The sequence below is a fragment of the Pelodiscus sinensis genome, chromosome 19 (genome assembly GCF_052426305.1).
Source record: "Pelodiscus sinensis isolate ZL-2025 chromosome 19, ASM5242630v1, whole genome shotgun sequence".
NCBI classification, from domain to species: Eukaryota; Metazoa; Chordata; order Testudines; family Trionychidae; genus Pelodiscus; species Pelodiscus sinensis.
Genome location: NC_143070.1, coordinates 22,908,598 through 22,927,739, shown reverse-complemented (window position 1 = coordinate 22,927,739; position 19,142 = coordinate 22,908,598). Strand labels below are relative to the sequence as shown.

General features: G+C 54.9%; 2 protein-coding genes across 3 annotated transcripts in view; one reads left to right on the top strand and one right to left on the bottom strand.

The window, feature by feature from the left end:
- The window catches only part of LOC142821510 (zinc finger protein 688-like), a 40,426-nt gene that overhangs the window by 18,428 nt on the left and 2,856 nt on the right, over window positions 1–19,142 (top strand). The window contains exons 2-4 of one of the 2 annotated variants that reach the window (XM_075912657.2): window positions 11,188–11,247; window positions 17,115–17,315; window positions 18,545–18,658. In XM_075912657.2, coding sequence (XP_075768772.1) covers window positions 17,129–17,315; window positions 18,545–18,658 — 301 coding nt within the window. In that variant the 5' untranslated portion in view covers window positions 11,188–11,247; window positions 17,115–17,128. Of the gene's footprint in view, window positions 1–10,416; window positions 11,248–17,114; window positions 17,316–18,544; window positions 18,659–19,142 lie in introns of those variants that run through there. The other variant, XM_089771197.1, reaches the window with a different exon arrangement.
- On the bottom strand, window positions 16,065–17,130 carry LOC149522266 (syncytin-A-like). Its single transcript, XM_089770503.1, is given in 2 exon segments — window positions 16,065–16,398; window positions 16,400–17,130. Coding segments are annotated over 2 exon segments (1,065 nt in total).

Genomic DNA, 19,142 nt, shown 5'->3' with positions numbered 1-19,142 from the left:
TAGGAAGGGGGGTTAGGGAGGGGAAGGAGGGAAGGGTGGAAGAAGGCCCCAGTGGGGCATGCAGGGAGAGTTCAGTCCTCCTCCTCCACCTGGAAGCTCTCCCGCAGTGCTTCCCGGATCCGGACGGCCCCCCGCTGGGCTTCCCAGATGGCGGCGGTGCAGGGCTGAGCATAGTGGCCAGTCATGAGGTCAGCCTCAGCCATCCAAGCTGGCAGGAAAGCCTCCCCCTTCCTCTCACACAAATTGTGCAGCACACAACATGCTGCCACCACGGGAGGGATATTGTGCTCGGCGAGGTCAAGGCGGGTGAGGAAGCACCTAAATCGTGCTTTCAATTGTCCGAAGGCCCCCTCCACCACGATGCGGGCCCTGGTGAGCCTGGCATTGAAGGCCTGGCAGGAGGGGTTGAGGTGCCCTGTGTAGGGCTTCATGAGCCAGGGCTGTAGGGGGTAGGCCCTGACGTGGCGGTCGGGGAAGAAGGTCCTGGCCTGCAGCCTCTGGCACACGGAGGAGTTCCAGTACACCCGTGCATTGTGTCCCTTGCTGGACCAGCCCACATTAATGTCTGTGAACTGTCTCCGGTGATCACACACGGCCTGCAGAAGCACGGAGAAGTACCCCTTTCGGTTGATGTACTGGGAGGCCTGGTGTTCAGGGGCACGGATGGGGATGTGTGTCCTGTCGATGGCCCCTCCCCGCAGTTGGGGAAGCCGAGGGCGCCGAAGCCCCGGATGATGGCGTCCGGGTCAGCAAGGCCACCCTGCGGAGCAGCACCCGGTTGATGGCCTTGACCACCTGCAGAGGGACACAGCAAACTGCGAATCACTGGGGCGCCCAGGTGGCTGGGACTGTTCGTGCCCTGGCACTGCCCCGCGCCCAACTCCCAGAAGCAACCCCCGCGGGCAGCATGTAGTACGGCTGGGACAGACCGACCCCTCCGGTGCAGGGCACTTTCGCCTCCTCCCCTCCATTTTCCCTGGGGCAGCCCATCCCCTCCTTGCAGTCCCCCTCCCCCTCAGCCCAGTGGCCGGTGAGAACCATACCTGTATGAGCACTGCTCCGACGGTGGATCTCCCCACGCCGAACTGGTTCCCGACGGATCGGTAGCTGTCCAGCGTGGAGAGCTTCCAGAGGACGATGGCCACACGCTTCTGGAGGGGGATGGCAGGCCTCATCTGAGTGTCCCTTCTGCGCAGAGCAGGGGCGAGCCACTCGCAGAGCTCCAGGAAGGTGTCCCTCTTCATCCTGAAGTTCTGGGTCCACTATCTGTCTCCCCAGCGCTCCAGGATGATGGGGTCCCACCAGTCCCTGCTGGTGTCCAGACGCCAGATGCGGCAGGCACGCCGGCGTCTGGGTGCTGCTGCGGCTCCTTCACGGCCTCCAGGGAGGCCAGGCGGAGAGGCAGGGGGCTGACGTGCACCAGATGGTGCCAGGCAGCCTCCAGCCATTGCTGGCAGGCTTGCAGCAGCAAGTCCAAAAACTGCACCAGAAAGCCCAGGGCGAGCTCTGGCTCCATGTTGCCAACTGCGATGGCGTCTCCAAAGGGAAGCACCGACACAGACAGGCGCAGAGAAAAAATGCTTTGCTGTTGTCACGTTGCTGGATCTTGAGGGGAGCAGCCAGATCACTGATGCACCCATAGGTGGGAGTGTTGGCCCCAAAAATGGTATAGGAGGGGGCCATGTGAGGTATTGAATAGAAACTTATTATCTGATAATCCTATGTATGCTGTTCTTGTGTTTGTATAATGTTTGTGTGTGCAAATATGAGCATGTACTTGTATGGACACTGAAGATTTCCCTGCATGTGGTTAAGCATTGGGCAGGGCCGAGCCTGTGGACATGCTAATTACTGAGGCCCTGTGGAACAATGGCTCTCAATGGGCTATGGACACACCCAAAGAATGGGGGCTGTCACCTGAGAGCAGCCAGCAGGAAACACAGAGATTGGCCTCTGACCAGGTGACCTGCTACATACAAGAAGAGGCCAGGAAGGAGGTATAAAGAGGCCATGTGGTCGATGCCATTTTGTTCTCAGCTCAGCACTTCATCCCAGAGGCAGCACTGCAGGGATCGAAGAGCCCGGAAGACCTGTGAACCCATCCTGACCCTAGGATGTGCAACAAGAACTTTTAAACCAGCAGCTGTAACATCTCTGCTAGAGCCTGCATCGAGGATTGGGGGTATGTCTACACTACAAATTTAGTTCGAACTAATGTCCGTTAGTTCGAACTAACTTTCCTAGGCGCTACACTAGCGCTCTGTTAGTTCAAACTTAATTCGAACTAACGGAGCGCTTAGTTCGAACTAGGTAAACCTCATTTTACGAGGATTAAGCCTAGTTCGAACTACCTAGTTCGAATTAAGGGCTGTGTAGACCCTTAATTCAAACTAGTGGGAGGCTAAGACTTCCCAGGTTTCCCTGGTGGCCACTCTGGCCAACACCAGGGAAACTCTATTGCCCCCCTCCCGGCCCCGGAGCCCTTAAAGGGGCACGGGCTGGCTACACAATTTGTGCCAGTTGCAAGGCCACACCATGAGCCAGCCACCCGAGGACACCCAGCCCTCCACTGCTCCCCAGGACCAGCCTGGCGGCTCCGAGGAGCCTGCCCGGGGGCGCAAAAGGCAGGCGCCCGCTTGGTCAAGTGCGGAGATCATGGACCTCATCAAGGTTTGGGGGGAAACCTCCAATGTCCACAATCTCCGCACTAGCCACAGGAACGTGGCCGTCTATGGCCGCATGGCTGCCAGCCTGGCTGCCAGGGGCCACTAGCGCAGCCGGGAGCAGGCCCGGTGCAAAATTAAGGACCTGCGGCAGTCCTACTCCCGGGCCTGCCAGCCAGGGGCCGACCCGGAGGCCTGCCCCCACTTCCACGCCCTGGACCGCCTTCTGGGGGCTCATGCCGTCCCTGCCCCCCCGGGACGTGATAGACCCCGGGGCAGAGGGCCCGCTCCTGGAGACGGAGGAGGAGGAGGAGGAGGGCTCTAAGAGCCAGGAGCCTGCCGCCAGCCTGCCCAGGACCCGGGACCCCCGAGGCACCCCACAGAGCCGCTCGCCTGTGTTGTCCGAGGCTGGGGAGGCGTCCACCTGTGAGTACCATCGTGTTCCCCTTATGTGTACGGGGGGCTGGGGCGAGAGGGAGCCCCGGGACCGTGCGCCTGGGCCTTGCCCACCAAGGAGCAGCAGCTGGGGATCCTGCAGGGGCCCTGGCCTTGCAGAGGGGAGCTGGGTTTCACACACCTGGGCCCCTGGGGTAATTGACCGCTGGTCTTGTTGCACCACAGCTGCAGCACCTGGGCCTGCAGGGTGCACCACACTGCCTGCAGCAGCTGCCCGTGCCCGGGCAAGCAGGAGAGCCAGGAACGAGGAGGAGTACCAAAGGCGGCACCTCCGGTTCATGGACCACCAGCTCCGCACCCAGGACCACTGGGTCCAGGAGGACCTGAGGCTGCGCCGGAGGAGTCTGGAGGCCCTGGAGGAGCAGGGCCGTGCCCTGCGAGGCCACCTCCAGAGCCTGCTCGACCGCTTCCCATTTCCTCCTCCCCCTGCTCCCCCTGCTCCCCCTTCTCCTCCTGCTCCCCCTGCTCCTCTTTCTCCCCCTCCTGCTCTCGCTCCTGCTTCCTCCACACCCCCTGTCCCTCCTGCCCCCCCCCCCCCACAACCATTTCCCACCGACGCCCCCGGACCCGTAGTGTGGCGAGACGGGAGAGGCAGCCGGACTCCCACCACTGAGCTTTCCTTTCCCTTCCTCCCTTCCCTCCCCTTCCAGCTCCCTCGTCCCAGATTTCCCCCTCCCCTCTCTCACCCTCCCCCCTCTCTCCCCCCACCCCACTTATGTTAAATAAACAGACGTTTTTGTTTGAAAAACAGGTGTCTTTATTTTACAGTAGATAGGGAGGGGAAAGGGGAAGGGGGGTAGGGTGGAAGAAGGCCCCAGTGGGGCATGCAAGGGAGAGGTCAGTCCTCCTCCTCCACCAGGAAGCTCTCCCGCAGGGCTTCCCGGATCCGGACGGCCCCCTGCTGGGCTTCCCGGATGGCGGCGGTGCGGGGCTGACCGTAGTGTCCAGCCACGTGGTCAGCCTCAGCCATCCAAGCTGGCAGGAAAGCCTCCCCCTTCTGCTCACACAAATTGTGGAGCACACAACATGCTGCCACCACAGGAGGGATGTTGTGCTCGGCCAGGTCCAGACGAGTGAGGAGGCATCGAAAGCGGGCTTTCAGTCGCCCGAAGGCCCCCTCCACCACGATGTGGGCCCTGGTCAGCCTGGCATTGAAGGCCTGGCGAGAGGGATTGAGGTGCCCCGTGTAGGGCTTCATGAGCCAGGGCTGCAGTGGGTAGGCGGCATCCCCCACCAGGCACACGGGCATGTCCACGTCCCCGACCCTGATGTGGCGGTCGGGGAAGAAGGTCCCAGCCTGCAGCCCCTGGCACACGGAGGAGTTGCGGTACACCCGGGCGTCGTGTGTTTTGCCAGACCAGCCCACATTAATGTCCGTGAACTGTCCCCGGTGGTCACAGTCGGCCTGCAGGATCACAGAGAAGTACCCCTTGCGGTTGACGTACCAGGATGCCTGGTGTTCCAGGGCACGGATGGGGATGTGCGTCCCGTCGACGGCCCCCCTGCAGTTGGGGAAGCCGAGGGCGCCGAAGCCCCGGATGATGGCGTCCGGGTCGGCGAGGCGGACCACCCTGCAGAGCAGCACCCGGTTGATGGCCTTGACCACCTGCGGAGAGAGACACAGCAAAGCGCCAATCAGTGGGGCGCCCGGGTGGCTGGGAGCGTTCGTGCCCTGGCAGTGCCCCGCGCCCCACTCCCGGTAGCAACCCCCCTGGCGGCATGTAGTACAGCCGGGACAGCCTGACCCCTCCAGTGCGGGGCGCTTTCGCCTCCTCCCGTCCCCCCTTTGTCCCTGGGGCGGCCCATCCCCTCCTCGCAGCCCTCCTCCCCCCCGGCTCGGTGGCCGACGAGTGCCATATCTGCATGAGCACCGCTCCGACGGTGGATCTCCCCACGCCGAACTGGTTCCCAACGGATCGGTAGCTGTCCGGCATGGAGAGCTTCCAGAGGGCGATGGCCACACGCTTCTGGAGGGGGATGGCGGGCCTCATGCAAGTGTCCCTTCTGCGCAGGGCAGGGGCAAGCCACTTGCAGAGCTCCAGGAAGGTGTCCCTCCTCATCCTGAAGTTCTGGGTCCACTGTCGGTCCTCCCAGCACTCCAGGAGGATGCAGTCCCACCAGTCGGTGCTGGTGTCCAGACGCCAGACGCGGCGTGGCACGCCGGTGCCGGGACACCGCCGCGGCTCCTCCACGGCCCCCAGGGCGGCCAGGCGGAGAGGCAGGGGGCTGACGTGCACCAGGTGGTGCCAGGCAGCCTCGAGCCATTGCTGGCAGGCTTGCAGCAGCAAGTCCAGAAAGTGCACCAGAAGGTGCAGGGCGAGTTGTGGCTCCACGTTGCCACCTGCGGCGGCCCCCCTGAAGGGAAGCACCGACACAGACGGGCACAGAGACCAATGCTTTGCTGTCCCTCTGCGAGGTTGGCAAGCAAGCAGGAAAAGAGGAGAACCGGCTGTCCAGGGGGGGTCCCTTTAAGCTGAGCCTCAGACAGCAGCCACACAAAGCAACTACTGACCTGATGCCCTGCCAGAACCGGTTTCAGCTGCCCTTAAATGCCCCCCTGCGTCCAATCAGTGTGGACGCGCTAGTTCGAATTAGCAAAACGCTAATTCGAACTAGTGTTTAGTTCTAGATGCGCTAGTTCGCATTAGCTTAGTTCAAATTAACTAATTCGAACTACGTTAGTTCGAATTAGCGCTGTAGTGTAGACATACCCTGGGAGATTCGGTGCATGTAACGTACTATTCTTTAACAACCTGACTCTCAGGCTTTTCTTTCTTGTGATAATAAACGTTTAGTTTTAGATTCTAAAGGATTGGCCCAGCGTGATTTGTGGGTAAGGTCCAGAGGGTAAATTGACCAGGGATCTGTGGCTGGTTTCTTGGAACTGGACAGAACTTGTTCGGGGTAGGTGGGATTGGGTGCTAGGACCCCCCCACCTGTGTATAGGCCCAGGGCCATCTGGGGCACAGATACTGCTGGGGTGTTGGAGGGGTTTTGCTCTTGAGGCTTCAGGCAGGCAGCTGAAGCACTCTGTGGCACTGGTTTGTGGCCTGTTTGGAGAGGTCACCAGTCTGGGGGCTGTAAGGAGCCCCGGATTTGAGCAATTCGCCCTGAGCGGATGCCCTCAGTAGTGCCCAGACACGGCCCAGTCCGTCACACCTGTCCCTCGGCAAGGTAGGCAAGCAAGCGGAAAAGCTGAGAACTGGCTCTCCAGGGGGGTCCCTTTAAGCATGAGCCTCAGATAGCCTCAGACAGCAGCCACACAAAGCAACTACTGACCTGATGCCCTGCCGGAACCGGTAGGACGCGCTAGTTCGAATTAGCAAAATGCTAATTCGAACTAGTTTTTAAGTCTAGATGTGCTATTTCAAATTAGCTTAGTTCGAATTAACTAATTCAAACTAAGTTAATTTGAAATAGCACTGTAGTGTAGACATACCCCCAGGGACTTGCTGGGAAGAGGGTGAGTGACCAGGAAGCTCCCGGTCTGACCTAAGCGCTGGCACTGGACTCATAGCAGAGTCACTGACTGTCTGCACATGCGCGATCTCATCAGGCCCCTCCATTCGTTAGCGCCGGGGCCGAGTTTTCGTACTTTCCCACCCATCACTCCCGGCCCGCAGCATCGTCTGACTCCGCGAGTGAGTAGAGGGAGGCATCGAACTTTGCTACGGTCACTGAGCATGCGCCACGCGCCCTCAGGCAGTCCTTGGTGCCCTTATTCGCCGCGCTGCTTCAGAGAAGCGGGGAGCAGAGCGAGGTGGGCGGGGTTGGGTAGTTAACACTGGGGGTGCCCTGGGGGCGGGGCTCTGTGTGGATGGGGGAGCGGGGCTGTTTGTTTCTTTCTTTCTTTCTTTGTTTCCCTCCGCGGTGCCTCATTGGCTCCCGGGTGCTCCCGCTTCTCACGGAGGCTGGGAGAGCCCCGTGCCGCACATGCATGAGTTTCACGGGTGGGCCTATGGCTGCCGGGGGCCTTGCTCCTGACCTGCCTCCTCCTGTGTCTGTGGAGCGGCCCTTGCTGGGTGCGTGGCTGCGCCTTTGTTCCGGCAAGGGGAGGAGGGTTGTGGGGCAGGGCCTCAGTGGGGGGGGGGTTGTGAGAGGGGCTCACACAGGCGGGGGGGAGTTGGCCAGGCAGGGTGAGGGGGGGCTGCAGCTCGGCTTATGGGAGTTGGGGGAGAGGCACAGCTGGGCTGGGGGGCGGTGCTGTGACCCACCTTCCTGTGCTGCCTGTGGGGGGCTGCTCCGGCCGGGCAGGGGCCTCAGGCTGCTCGCTGCTGCCCCCTCTGTGGCTGAATGTTGCACGTTCTGTGCAGGGCCTGTCGGGCCCGTCTGTCTCTGGTTGTTGGTGCTTCCAGACGCTCTCGCTCGACACAAGCCGAGAGGCCGAAGATAGTGGCCGAGTTTCAACAGCTGCGGCCGTTCCTGGAGGAACAAGAGCGACTCCTGCTGGCCCGGCTGGAGAAGCTGAATGAGCAGATTGGAAGGCTCCAGACTGACGCTGACGGAAAACTCTCCGCACAGATTTCCCGTCACAGCAAGCGGATCAGTGAGTTGGAGGGGAAGTGTCAGAAGCCAGCGAGTGAATTCCTGCAGGAGAGACAGAGGGAAAAACATCCCAGCTTCCCACACAGGGGGTATGTCTACACTACAATGTTAATTCGAACTAAGCTAATTCGAACTAACGGATCCAGACTAAAAAACTAGTTCGAATTAGCGTTTTGCTAATTCGAACTAGCATGTCCACATTAAGTGGACCCTGAAATGGGCTTAAGGATGGCAGGAAGCAGTGCCGGCAGGGCATCAGAGGAGGACTTAGAGCGTGGAGATGCTGTCTCAGGCTAGCCGAGGGCTGTGCTTAAAGGGTCCCGACCCCCACCCCGAACAGACAGTTCTCAGGGGTGCCCCGCTTGCAAAGCAGTCCTGGCTTGGAGTGCCCAGAGTACCCACACTGGGCACATCACAGCACTCGGTCATCAGACAGGCTGCACTTGCTGCAGGCTGCCATCTGGGGAGAGGGGGCAATTGGGGGGCTGCAGGAGAGCTTCCACCCCCAGAAGCCCACAGAGCCAGCCCAGTCCTCCCCATCGGGGGCTCATACCCCATTCCTCCCTCACCTCCTTCCACTTACCCCTCCCTAGCCCCTCTTCTTGATGTACAAAATAAAGATAACGTGTCTTCCAAAATGGAATCTGTCTTTATTGAACAAAGCTGGGGGAGACTGGGAAAAGGAGGTGGGAGAGGGGAAGAGAGAGGGTGGGAGAGGGGAGGGCAACTAAAATGATCAGGGGTTGGGAACAGGTCCCATATGAAGAGAGGCTAAAGAGACTGGGACTTTTCAGCTTAGAAAAGAGGAGACGGAGGAGGGGACAGGATAGAGGTCTCTAAAAGCAGGGGTTGGGTGGAGAGGGTGCATACAGAAAAGTTCTTCATTAGTTCCCATAAAGAAGGACTAGAGGACACCAAAGGAAAGGAATGGATAGCGGGCTTCAAACTAGTAACAAAGTTGTTCTTCACAAAGCAAAGAGTCAACCTGTGGAACTCCTTGCTGCAGGAGGCTGTGAAGGCTACAACTAGAACAGAGTTGAAAGGGAAGTGAGATCAAGTCATGGAGGTTGGGTCCATGGAGTGCTATTAGCCAGGGGGTAGGAGTGGTGTCCCTGTCCAAGGTTTGTGGAAGGCTGGAGAGGGATGGCACGATACAAATGGCTTGGTCACTGTCTTCAGTTCATCCCCTCCAGGGTCCCTAGGGTTGGCCGCTGACGGCAGACAGGCTACTGGGCTAGATGGACCTTTGGTCTGACCCAGCACGGCCATTGTAAGCTCAGGGTTGGGGGTATCAGTGGCCCCCTTTGATTCTCTTGCACACGTCTCCTGGGTGGCCAGGCTGGCAGCTCTCCTGCCATAGCTGGCCACTTTCCTGTGCCTAGTGTGGAGATCGTGGATGAGGTCCAAGATGTCTGCACTAGCCCAGGTGGGTGCCCGCCGCTTGTGGTCCTGGGCAAGCTCCCGGGAGCTGCCAGCCTGGTCCCGGGAAGAGGGGGAGGGCTGGGGGGCATCGGGTGGGTGGCTCGATCCGTGCCAGGTGCAGGGTCTGCTGGGTGGGTGCTGGCAGGCTTGCACCTGGCACGGACACCGTAGCCAGCCCGTGCCCCTTTAAGGGGTCTGGGGCCGGGAGGAGGGCAGAGAGTTTCCCTGGTGTTGGCCAGAGTGGCCACCAGGGAAAGCTGGGGAGGGCTAGCCTCCCACTAGTTCGAATTAAGGGGCTACACACCCCTTAATTCGAAGTAGCTAGTTCGAACTAGGCTTAATCCTCGTAAAATGAGGTTTTCCTAGTTCGAACTAAGCGCTCCGCTAGTTCGAATTAAATTCGAACTAGCGGCGTGCTAGTGTAGCGCCTATGAAAGTTAGTTCGAACTAACGGATGTTAGTTTGAACTAACTTTGTAGTGTAGACATACCCAGGGAAGGGAGGTTCCTGAATCACAAGCGTTGAGGTCCAGCCCTCAGATCTGGGTGTAACTCAGAATGTGCATTGCTACCATGCGAGTGACTCTTGTGCTTTGCAGAGTCACAGGCACAGACCTGTTGGAGATGGCAAAGCCCCATTAGCTCACAGAATCTATGGCCCTGGGGCCAGGTCAGGGCGTCTCTTCTCCATATTTGCAAAATGCCTTCCCTGTGTGTGCCCAGTGCAGCTGAGATTCTTTTCTGTCTCTTTACTCTAGGACGTCAGAAACAACTTGAGCAGGTAGGTAGCTCGCACTCCTGTCACACTGCACAGCACAGGGAAAGAGCTTGGAGCTGATGTTGGCACCACATCTCCCCAGGGCTCTACAGCCAGATGTTGGATAGAAATGTCTCTGAGGGTATGTCTACACTACCCCGCTAGTTCGAACTAGCGGGCTAATGTATGCATACCGAACTTGCTAATGAAGCCCGGGATTTAAATTTCCCGGGCTTCATTAGCATAAAGCCGGCTCTGCCATTTTTAAAAGCCGGCTAGTGCGAACCCCGTGCCGCGCGGCTACATGCGGCACGGGCTAGATAGTTCGAACTACGTAGTTATTCTGAACTATCTGTACGCCTCGTGGAACAAGGTGTACAGATAGATTGGAATGGCTACGTAGTTCGAACTATCTAGCCTGTGCCGCGTGTAGCCGTGCGGCACGGGTTTCGCACTAGCCGGCTTTTAAAAATGGCGGAGCCGGCTTTATGCTAATGAAGCCCGGGAAATTCAAATCCCGGGCTTCATTAGCAAGTTCGGTATGCATACATTAGCCCGCTAGTTCGAACTAGCGGGGTAGTGTAGACATACCCTCACTCACTTAATTCTGAGGGTCTCACCCTCACACAGCAGACTCTGGAATTCCCCATTCAGTGGCACAGTCTGACTTCAGATATTTCCTAGAGCTGTCACCTACCCGGGGACTGGCTGCCTCAGGACTGTGGGGCTGGAATATGGGTCTGTCACTGCTGGGCACTGGGCACATTCAGCCCAGGGCAAGGAGTGAAGGATTGGCCCCCAAGACTCAATAATAAAGGTATTAGAAACTATTGAATCTGGCCTCTAAAGCCAACCTTCCCCTGTCTCAATTCCCACATGGAGAATGACGGCCCCATCATGCTGCTCTTCTTAGAGGCACTGAGCAAACAGACCCAACTGCTTGCAAATAAAGCCAGGGGTTTGCAAACTCTAAACCTCCCCTTGGTGTCAAGGGATCAAAATAGGTAAAGTTAATGTCATAACAACGTGTTCCCCCAGCGCAGCTCTAGGTTATGACGAGAGGTGGTAAGTGACAGAGAAACCAGGTGAGGGGATGAGGAGGGAAAAGTAAATCTCACTTTCAGTTTGTGTCTCCTGGGGCGGGGATGAGGCTGCAGAGATGTTGGCTCCATTGTTGGGAGGTGCCCAAGCGAGAGAGAACACGGGAGGTTTCAGACCTTTTCATACTAAACACTGGAGTTTGTCTCTGGTCTCTGATACAAGTGAAATGCAGAGTTCAGCATGGGGACATTGTTATAAAGAGGAGAGCCTGGAATCTCACCTCCCTTATCTCTTCCCCCTCCAGACACTCTGCCCTTGGCACTGGAGAGAGCAAGAGGAAAATCCCTGGGAGCGTTCAGACAGGGTGAGTTTGCAGGTGGAGATTCTTTAAATGAGAAAATTCCAGTGAAAACATCTTCATGGGATTGTCATTGAAGTTACCAACCAAACCCAGTGACCACGGTGCACACAGCCCTAAATCTCACCCACTGATCAGTGAGGAGACCCAGGGGCACTGCATGGGGACCTGTGAACACTTTGATAATCACTGATCTACGGGGTGTGATGCTAAAGGGGTGAAGTTCAAGCACACAACAGACGGCATCTTCAGGCTCGGATTTCGCAGCTCGGTCAGTTTCAATATGGGGTTGGCTTCAAACAATAAATAGGCTGAAAGGCTGGGAGCTGTCTGGCTTCCACGGTATCGGTTTGTTCATGGTAAGAAACTGCTGTATCCCCAAGGGCTCTTTAGTCTAGTGCAGGCCTGGGCAAAATACAGCCCCGTATCTAGCTCGCCAGGCCATCGGATCTGGCCCACTGATGCTTGGCGAGCAATGGGCTTCTTCCGTGCTTGCCACTTCCCACCTGCAAGCCACTAAAAGCGAAGGTGAGCCTGGAGGTGAAGGGGGAAAGTTTCAGGCACTGCTTCCACCCCCAGGACAATCTCATTGGCTGGTGTCTGGCCAGAAAGGAAGCACCGTGCCTCCTCCCCTCCGGCTCATAGTTATTCACACACCAACATGGCCCCGCAGCCTGTGCGAGGGTTGGGCAGGCTCCCTGCCTGCCTCAGAGAGGTGCTTGGCTGCTGGCTGGGAGTCACTCAGGTAAGTCTCCTGGCTAAATCCTGCCTCTGGCACCCCAACCTCTCTCTCCCCCTCCTAATTTTCTGCCCCCCACTCCTGCCCCCCACTCCACATACCCAAACGCTTTGTTCTCTTCTTGCATTCAAGTATGCAAACTCTTCATGGTCAGAAACCCTCAGCCCTTATTTGTCCACTCAGCCACTTCTCTAAATTAACTTTTCTTTAAATATCTCATGAGTAGTTTGCTAATCCAGTGCTCCAAATCACATGTGCCTCCTTCACCCAAACTCCTTCCACTGTCCATCCCATACGCTTTATTTCCTGCTTAATGTCTTGGAAGAGTGCAGCTCTCAACCACTTTCCAAAATCTTGGAGTTCTTCCCTCCCCTCCCCCGCCATCCACTATATCCCTGGTCTAATGGATATAGTTCAGTGAGAGCCAATAACTGAAAGCTGCAGCTGGAAAATTTCAGGCTAGAGAAAAGGCACAAATATTTGATGGGTAAGAGGATTCGCTGCTGAAACAAATGAGCAAAGAACTGGTGGGTTCTCCATCTCTTGATGGCTTCATATCAACACTAGGCGACTTTCTAGAAAACATGCTGTGGGGGAACAGAGCTTTGCGCCTGGGTAGCTGGGCTAAGTGTAATGGCTTGTGCCACAGAGGGGACAGACTGCATGACTAAGGATAGCTTCTGATGCCTTGAATTCATGAATTTTAAGGTCTTATCCTGCAAACACTCAGCACATGTTTTTAATAATATGAATCTGAATACTCATATTAACTTCACTTCTTCTCTGTTGTGGAGAGAGTATATACAGTCTCTGTCAGATGAGAGAACCAAAGTTTGGGCTGCAAATCAATGCATGAAGAGTAAGGATTATAAATACTGCAGCCCAAATTAAATTAAACCTATGTCCATGTTCAGGCAGATGAATATGTGGCTTGTTAGCAGAAACATTGGGTGCTAAGAACTGAATCCCATTGTTGCAGGCAAGGTAATGTAACTGAAGCCAGATATTGAGAAAAATAAATGTGGCTTTCTGATCTAACTCATGTGTGGTGTTTATGGAATATCTAGACTCAGCATTTGCCCAAAACTGCAGAGTCCAGCATGTGTGTCACCAGCAACAGAGCCTGGGCAGAATTGGGGTGTGGAAAGGATTAAAGCCCTTTTTGAAATGTCTTCAATTCCCCTTCTCCGCCTGTGTCAGCCGATGGTCAGGGCAGTGTGTGTGTGTGTGTGTGTGTGCGTGTGTCACACTCGAGTCTTCAACTGGTGGGACACAAGGCCCCGGCGTAGTGAGCAGTTTAGTAGAGACAGACGGGCATCCCGAGGAGTTTAACATCCGTGTCTTAGTCTGCTAGGATTGGGATCCCTTCGCGGAGGGCAGCCAACAGGCTGACAGACGCCCCAGAGTTTATAGGAAGAGCTTATTACATCTGAGATTTTAACTGCTAGGATACAGGATCCCTTTGCAGTGGGCAGCCTAGGGAAGACTGAGAGATGTCCCTACAGATCTGTCCTCTGGAAGCGACATGATCCAAATGACCCAGCTCTTCCTATATCTGTCCCTTATGACCTGCTCAAGTTCTTTTAAATTGTGCTTGGTTCTATTACAGCAACTGAAGGAGTCAGGTTACAGCTTAAACAGTTACAGGTTTATTAAAGAAGCTTATAAATCATATGGTTACAATGCCTATTGCTCTATTTCTTAACTGCTAGCAAATACAGATCTTATGGTTACATAGGAAGAAGGAAGATAGAAAATAGAAATAATGGTACCAAGTGACAGCTTAATCTTTAAAGAGCTCTATTCTATGCATGCACTAAAACAAAAGGACACATATGGGTACAATTTTTACCCCCTTCTGCATCGCTCGATCCCAGCGTGTCAGGCCAGGATCGGTCCCTCAATTCCTCGAAAAGACGAAATACGAGGTGTGCATCCCCGTGGACCTCGGGAGGTCAATCACCTAACCCGACCAGCATATAGATGGTAGATTGACGCTCAAAGTGAGTGTGCTGCTGGACCCATCTTTATAACCATGGGGTCCCGTATTTCTCTTTCTTATCTGTGATGCCAAATGGTGCTGGTCCGTCTTTGTGACACCAGTTCTTACAAGGGAGTTGTGAACTAAATTTGCACTGGTGGGGGTATGTCTACACTACAAAGTTAGTTCAAACTAACGGATGTTAGTTAGTTACTTATTGCCTTAATCGTTCTTTCTCATATCTATGTTTTCAGCTTACCCAGGGTCAGATGAGCCGGCATAGCCTGGCCTCGCATCGAGGCTTCAAAGGCTATGCTGATTTTATTGCTCATCTCTGCCCTGCATTCTCCAGGCACATCAGAGGGGCAAACAAGATGGATGTGATGGGGGGGGGGCTGTCTAGCTACATTCCACCCCCTGATACGACACACCAGTCCTGGGAATGCAAGACAATGGAGTGCCAGCACCTCTTGCCCACCTTGGAGGAATCTAAAAGTACCCAATGGCCTGATTAGAGTGCTTGTGGTCAAGGAATTGGCTGGGATCTTTTCCCAGCGCTGTATATCGAATGTGCGCAGAGGAAATGGCTGCATTAACCTAGTATCTTACAACACACAATATTATACAAAAGGCAATTACTACAATCAAAATAATCAAAACAGTGGTTATGATAGAATGTAGGAAAGGAGTTAAGGAGAGTCCCAGCTGTTGGGCTAACCAAGGGTACGTCTACACTACAGCGCTAGTTCGAACTAACTTAGTTCGAATTAGTTAATTCGAACTAAGCTAATTAGAACTAACGCATCTAGAACTAAAAACTAGTTTGAATTAGCGTTTTGCTAATTCGAACTAGCAAGTCCACATTGAGTGGACTCTGAACAGGGCTTAAGGATGGCCGGAAGCAGTGCCGGCAGGGCATAAAAGGAGGACTTAGAGCATGGAGCTGCTGTCTCAGGCTAGCCGAGGGCTGCGCTTAAAGGGTCCCGACCCCCACCCCGGACACACAGTTCTAAGGGGTGCCCCACTTGCAAAGAAGTTCTGGCTTGGAGTGCCCGGAGTACCCACACTGGGCACATCACACCACTCGGACATCAGCCCGGCTGCACTTGCCGCAGGCTGCCATCTGGGGAGAGGGGGCAATCGGGGGGCTGCAGGAGAGCTTCCACCCCCAGAAGCCCGCAGAGCCAGCCCAGTCGTCCCCATCGGGGGCTCATACCCCATTCCTCCCTCACCTCCTTCCACTTACCCTTCCCTAGCCCCCCTTCTTATTGATGTACAAAATAAAGATAACGTTTCTTCCAACATTGACTCTGTCTTTATTGAAAAAAACTGGGGGAGACTGGGAAAAGGAGGTGGGAGAGGGGAAGAGAAAGGCTGGGAGAAGGGAGGACAACTAACATGATCAGGGGTTGGGAACAGGTCCCAGATGAAGAAAGGCTACAGAGATTGGGACTGTTCAGCTTAGAAAAGAGGAGACGGAGGGGGGACAGGATAGAGGTCTCTAAAAGCAGGGGTTGGGTGGAGAGGGTGCATACAGAAAAGTTCTTCCTGAGTTCCCATAAAGAAGGACTAGAGGACACCAAAGGAAAGGAATGGGTAGCAGGCTTCAAACTAGTAAGAGAATGTTGTTGTTCACAAAGCAAATAGTTAACCTGCGGAACTCCTTGCTGCTCCCGGGAGCCGCCAGCCTGGTCCCGGCAAGAGGGGGTGGGCTGGGGGGCATCGGGTGGGTGGCTCTGTGCCATGCCAGGTGCAGAGTCTGCTAGCTGGGTGCTGGCAGGCTTGCACCTGGCACGGGCACCATAGCCAGCCCGTGCCCCTTTAAGGGGTCCGGGGCCGGGAGGGGGGCATAGAGTTTCCCTGGTGTTGGCCAGAGTGGCCACCAGGGAAACCTGGGGAGGGCTAGTCTCCCACTAGTTTGAACTAAAGGGCTACACAGCCCTTAGTTCGAACTAGCTAGTTCGAACTAGGCGTTAGTCCTCGTAAAATGAGGTTTACCTAGTTCGAACTAAGCGCTCCGTTAGTTTGATTCAAATTCGAACTAGCGGAGCGCTAGTGTAGCGCCTAGGAAAGTTAGTTTGAACTAACGTCCGTTAGTTCGAACTAACTTTGTAGTGTAGACATACCCCAACTTAGCCATGAGATTTCTCCATCTTTAGTTACGGCATGTAACACTTTAACTTCACCTTTTATGGCAGACACATCCTGTTCAATCTGCCCTGAATGATTTACATAGAAACAGCAAGACTTATTAATTACAGCACAGACTCCTCCTTGTTGAGCCAAAATTGCATCTAAAGCTATCCTATTTTGCAGGGCAAAGCGGGCCACTGATTGGATCTGCTCGTTGAGCAGGTCTAGGGCATCTGCAGTGTGATTGAAAGCTATTTCTAGTTGCCCTAACCAATTTTCTATGGCTTCTTCAAGTTCAGCTACAACAAGGCAGTAATGCACGGGTAAATCGATGAAAACCTGTGGGGCATCTCACAAGAGGGTTAATAGTAAATTTCCTCTTGGATCGATGCAGGAAGCTTCCAAGGTTTGTAATACCTGGAGCTGCAATGTTTGGGTGTACCGTTAATCCTCCAGGCACAGCATGTCCTAGGGAACACCGTCCTGTCCAATCCACTGGCAGGTATTTCTAAGCCTTTACCCCACAGATGAAAAATAGTCCAGGTTCTTTGTTAAGGATAGGGGAATATGGTACCTTATACCACCCCCTTCCCATGGGCCTTTCTTTAGGGGCATGGTACACAGCACAATAGCTGCTATTAATGATGGAGCACTGGAGAGGGAACAACAGATCCTGTAGGATCTGATCTGGTCGAAAAAGGTCTGCCCTAGCACACTGGCCAGGTAGCAGGCTATTGTTATACACCAGTGTGGGGTGGTAGATGTGTCTGGTGCTGGGAACTATAAAGAGGGAATTATTGTACCAGGCGCTGCTCTCTGGAAACTGACTAAAGTTTAAGGAGACAATAGAGGCATTACTAATGCCAAACAAAGGTCTGTGACCAAGGGAGACATTGATAATATTCCCCCAGCAATGTAATGTCTCCTGGTGGGTATAATTATTTTGGTGTGAGTAAATTTTGGTGTGGAAATTATTAAAGCCCTTTTTGAAATGTCTCCGATTCTCCTTCTCCCCGACAGGCTGCAGAACACCCATGTCTGACTCCAGCTCAGCCCCTAGCCTGCAGAGGTGGGGACAGGAAATGACCGTGGCAGAGCCGGTGACCTTCGAGGAGGTGGCTGTGTATTTCTCTGAGGAGGAATGGGCTCTGCTGGACCCGGGCCAGAGAACACTCTACAGGGATGTGATGCAGGAGAATTACGAGGCTGTGAGCTGGCTGGGTGAGGATTCCTGTCTCCTTGTGTAACAAAAGCTGGGTGGGTTCTGGAGCAGCTGGGTTGGGTTTGGTTAAGGCTCCCTCATTGCCCGAACCCCCAATATCAGCATTATCTGCCCCAGTAATCCTGACTCCTGTGTGAGAGGTGGTTCAGTGACATAATAGCGGTGCTGCTCTTCCCACAGCGAAGGTCTCATTGTGGGTCCAGCCATCTTGCCCATGTTGTGCCTTGGCCGGAGGTGTCAGTGGAAGGGCCCAGGCAGGAACGGCAGGGACCAGAGTTGTGGGGCTGGCTGCAGCTGCTCTTAGCGTCTGCAGGGTCCCCTTGTGGTATTGTTCTGAGCCCCTGGAAGGAAGACGCCAACTCAGAGTCCTTCCCTGCCTCTGGTAGATTCTGTGCAAGCCAGAGAAGCACCAAATTGCAGGTCCGATTGGCCACAAGAGGAGGGCCGCTGTTGCTGGCAGAGTAGAACCAAGACTGCAGAAGGGGAGCTAAGCTGCAGGAGCATCTAAAAGCAGCAGAGAGGCAGCCCATCCTGTCTCCACCTTGGCTGGCCACAGGAACAGGCCGGCACTGCCCTTGCTGTCTGCAGGACTGACAGCTGTTGTGGGCTGCTGACAGGGCCCACCAGTCAGTCAGGATCAGGAGTGTTGACCATAGGCAGGGCCTGAAGTGGCCAGCCAAGGATTCATTTTCCTGATCAGACAATTCCCCTGCCTCCTTCTGGCTCAAGTAGAGCATCTGAGCCCAAGAGCAGGGCAATTCCAGCCCCCAGCCAAGAGCTTTGTGGGCAGAGCCAATAGGGCTCTAGAGCTCTGCTGGATCCTTTCCCTCCCAGCCCCAGAGACCTAACATGTGTCAGCTCAAATATGAGCCCTGGGTAGGGGCGTCTGTCAGTCCTGAAAGTCTTAGAGTTCTCTCCTTATGAGCAGTGTGTTCCTGTCCTGCCCAAGTATGGGACAGGCCCTAAAGGAGATTGAGTTGTATCCTGTAAGAGTGCAGCAGAGCGCTCAGTTCCCCATGGGAGTCAGCTGGGCTATTCCCAATATGGTAGTGGGTGGGGGGAGGATGGAATTAGTGTGTCCTGGGATCTTGTACCAGCCAGAGACCAGTCTCTGGAAGGTGGGGAAGGAGCCTGTCTGGGTAGGAGACTCAGATCCTGGCTTTGGAAGCAGTAATGGCACAGACCTTAATGAACAAGATCAGCACTTGGTTAATTGCTCCCCGAATAGGATTTCCAGTCTCCAAAGCTCATGTGATCTCCTGGGTGGAGCGAAGGGAAGAGCTGCTGATCCCAGATCTCCAAGGCTGTGAGGAAGGGGAGATTATAAGTGACACCCACACAGGTGAGAAATCAGCTAAACTGACTCAAACCAATGTCTGTGTTTGCATAGCAGATGTAGGTTGTGTGTTTTCATCAAGTCTGACTGGTTCTTCAGCCTGTCTCAACTCCAGTCTGAGAGTGCTGGTTGGGGAAAGAGTTATGGGAGAGCAGGGTGAACTCAGCTCATGATTATTGAATCTTTCCAGCCATTCTTTGGGTTTCTCCCCCATTTTCTGTTCACCACTCAGAATTTTTCTTTCAGTTCAGCTCAGGGAATGACTCCTGTGTGCTTTCTCTCTCCATCCCAGCAGGTGATGGGATGCTGAATGAGAACAGTGATCAGAGTCTTCAGGAGGAAGGACCTGAGCAAATGGCTCCATGTGGGGTGTTAGTGGGAAGATCTGAAGGGCATGTTTCCCAGATACATGAGCAGGGAGAGACTTAAGAAAGTCAGCATAGACCAGAAAGGCAGCATGGAAACCATCCAGGAGAGGGACAGGGTAATT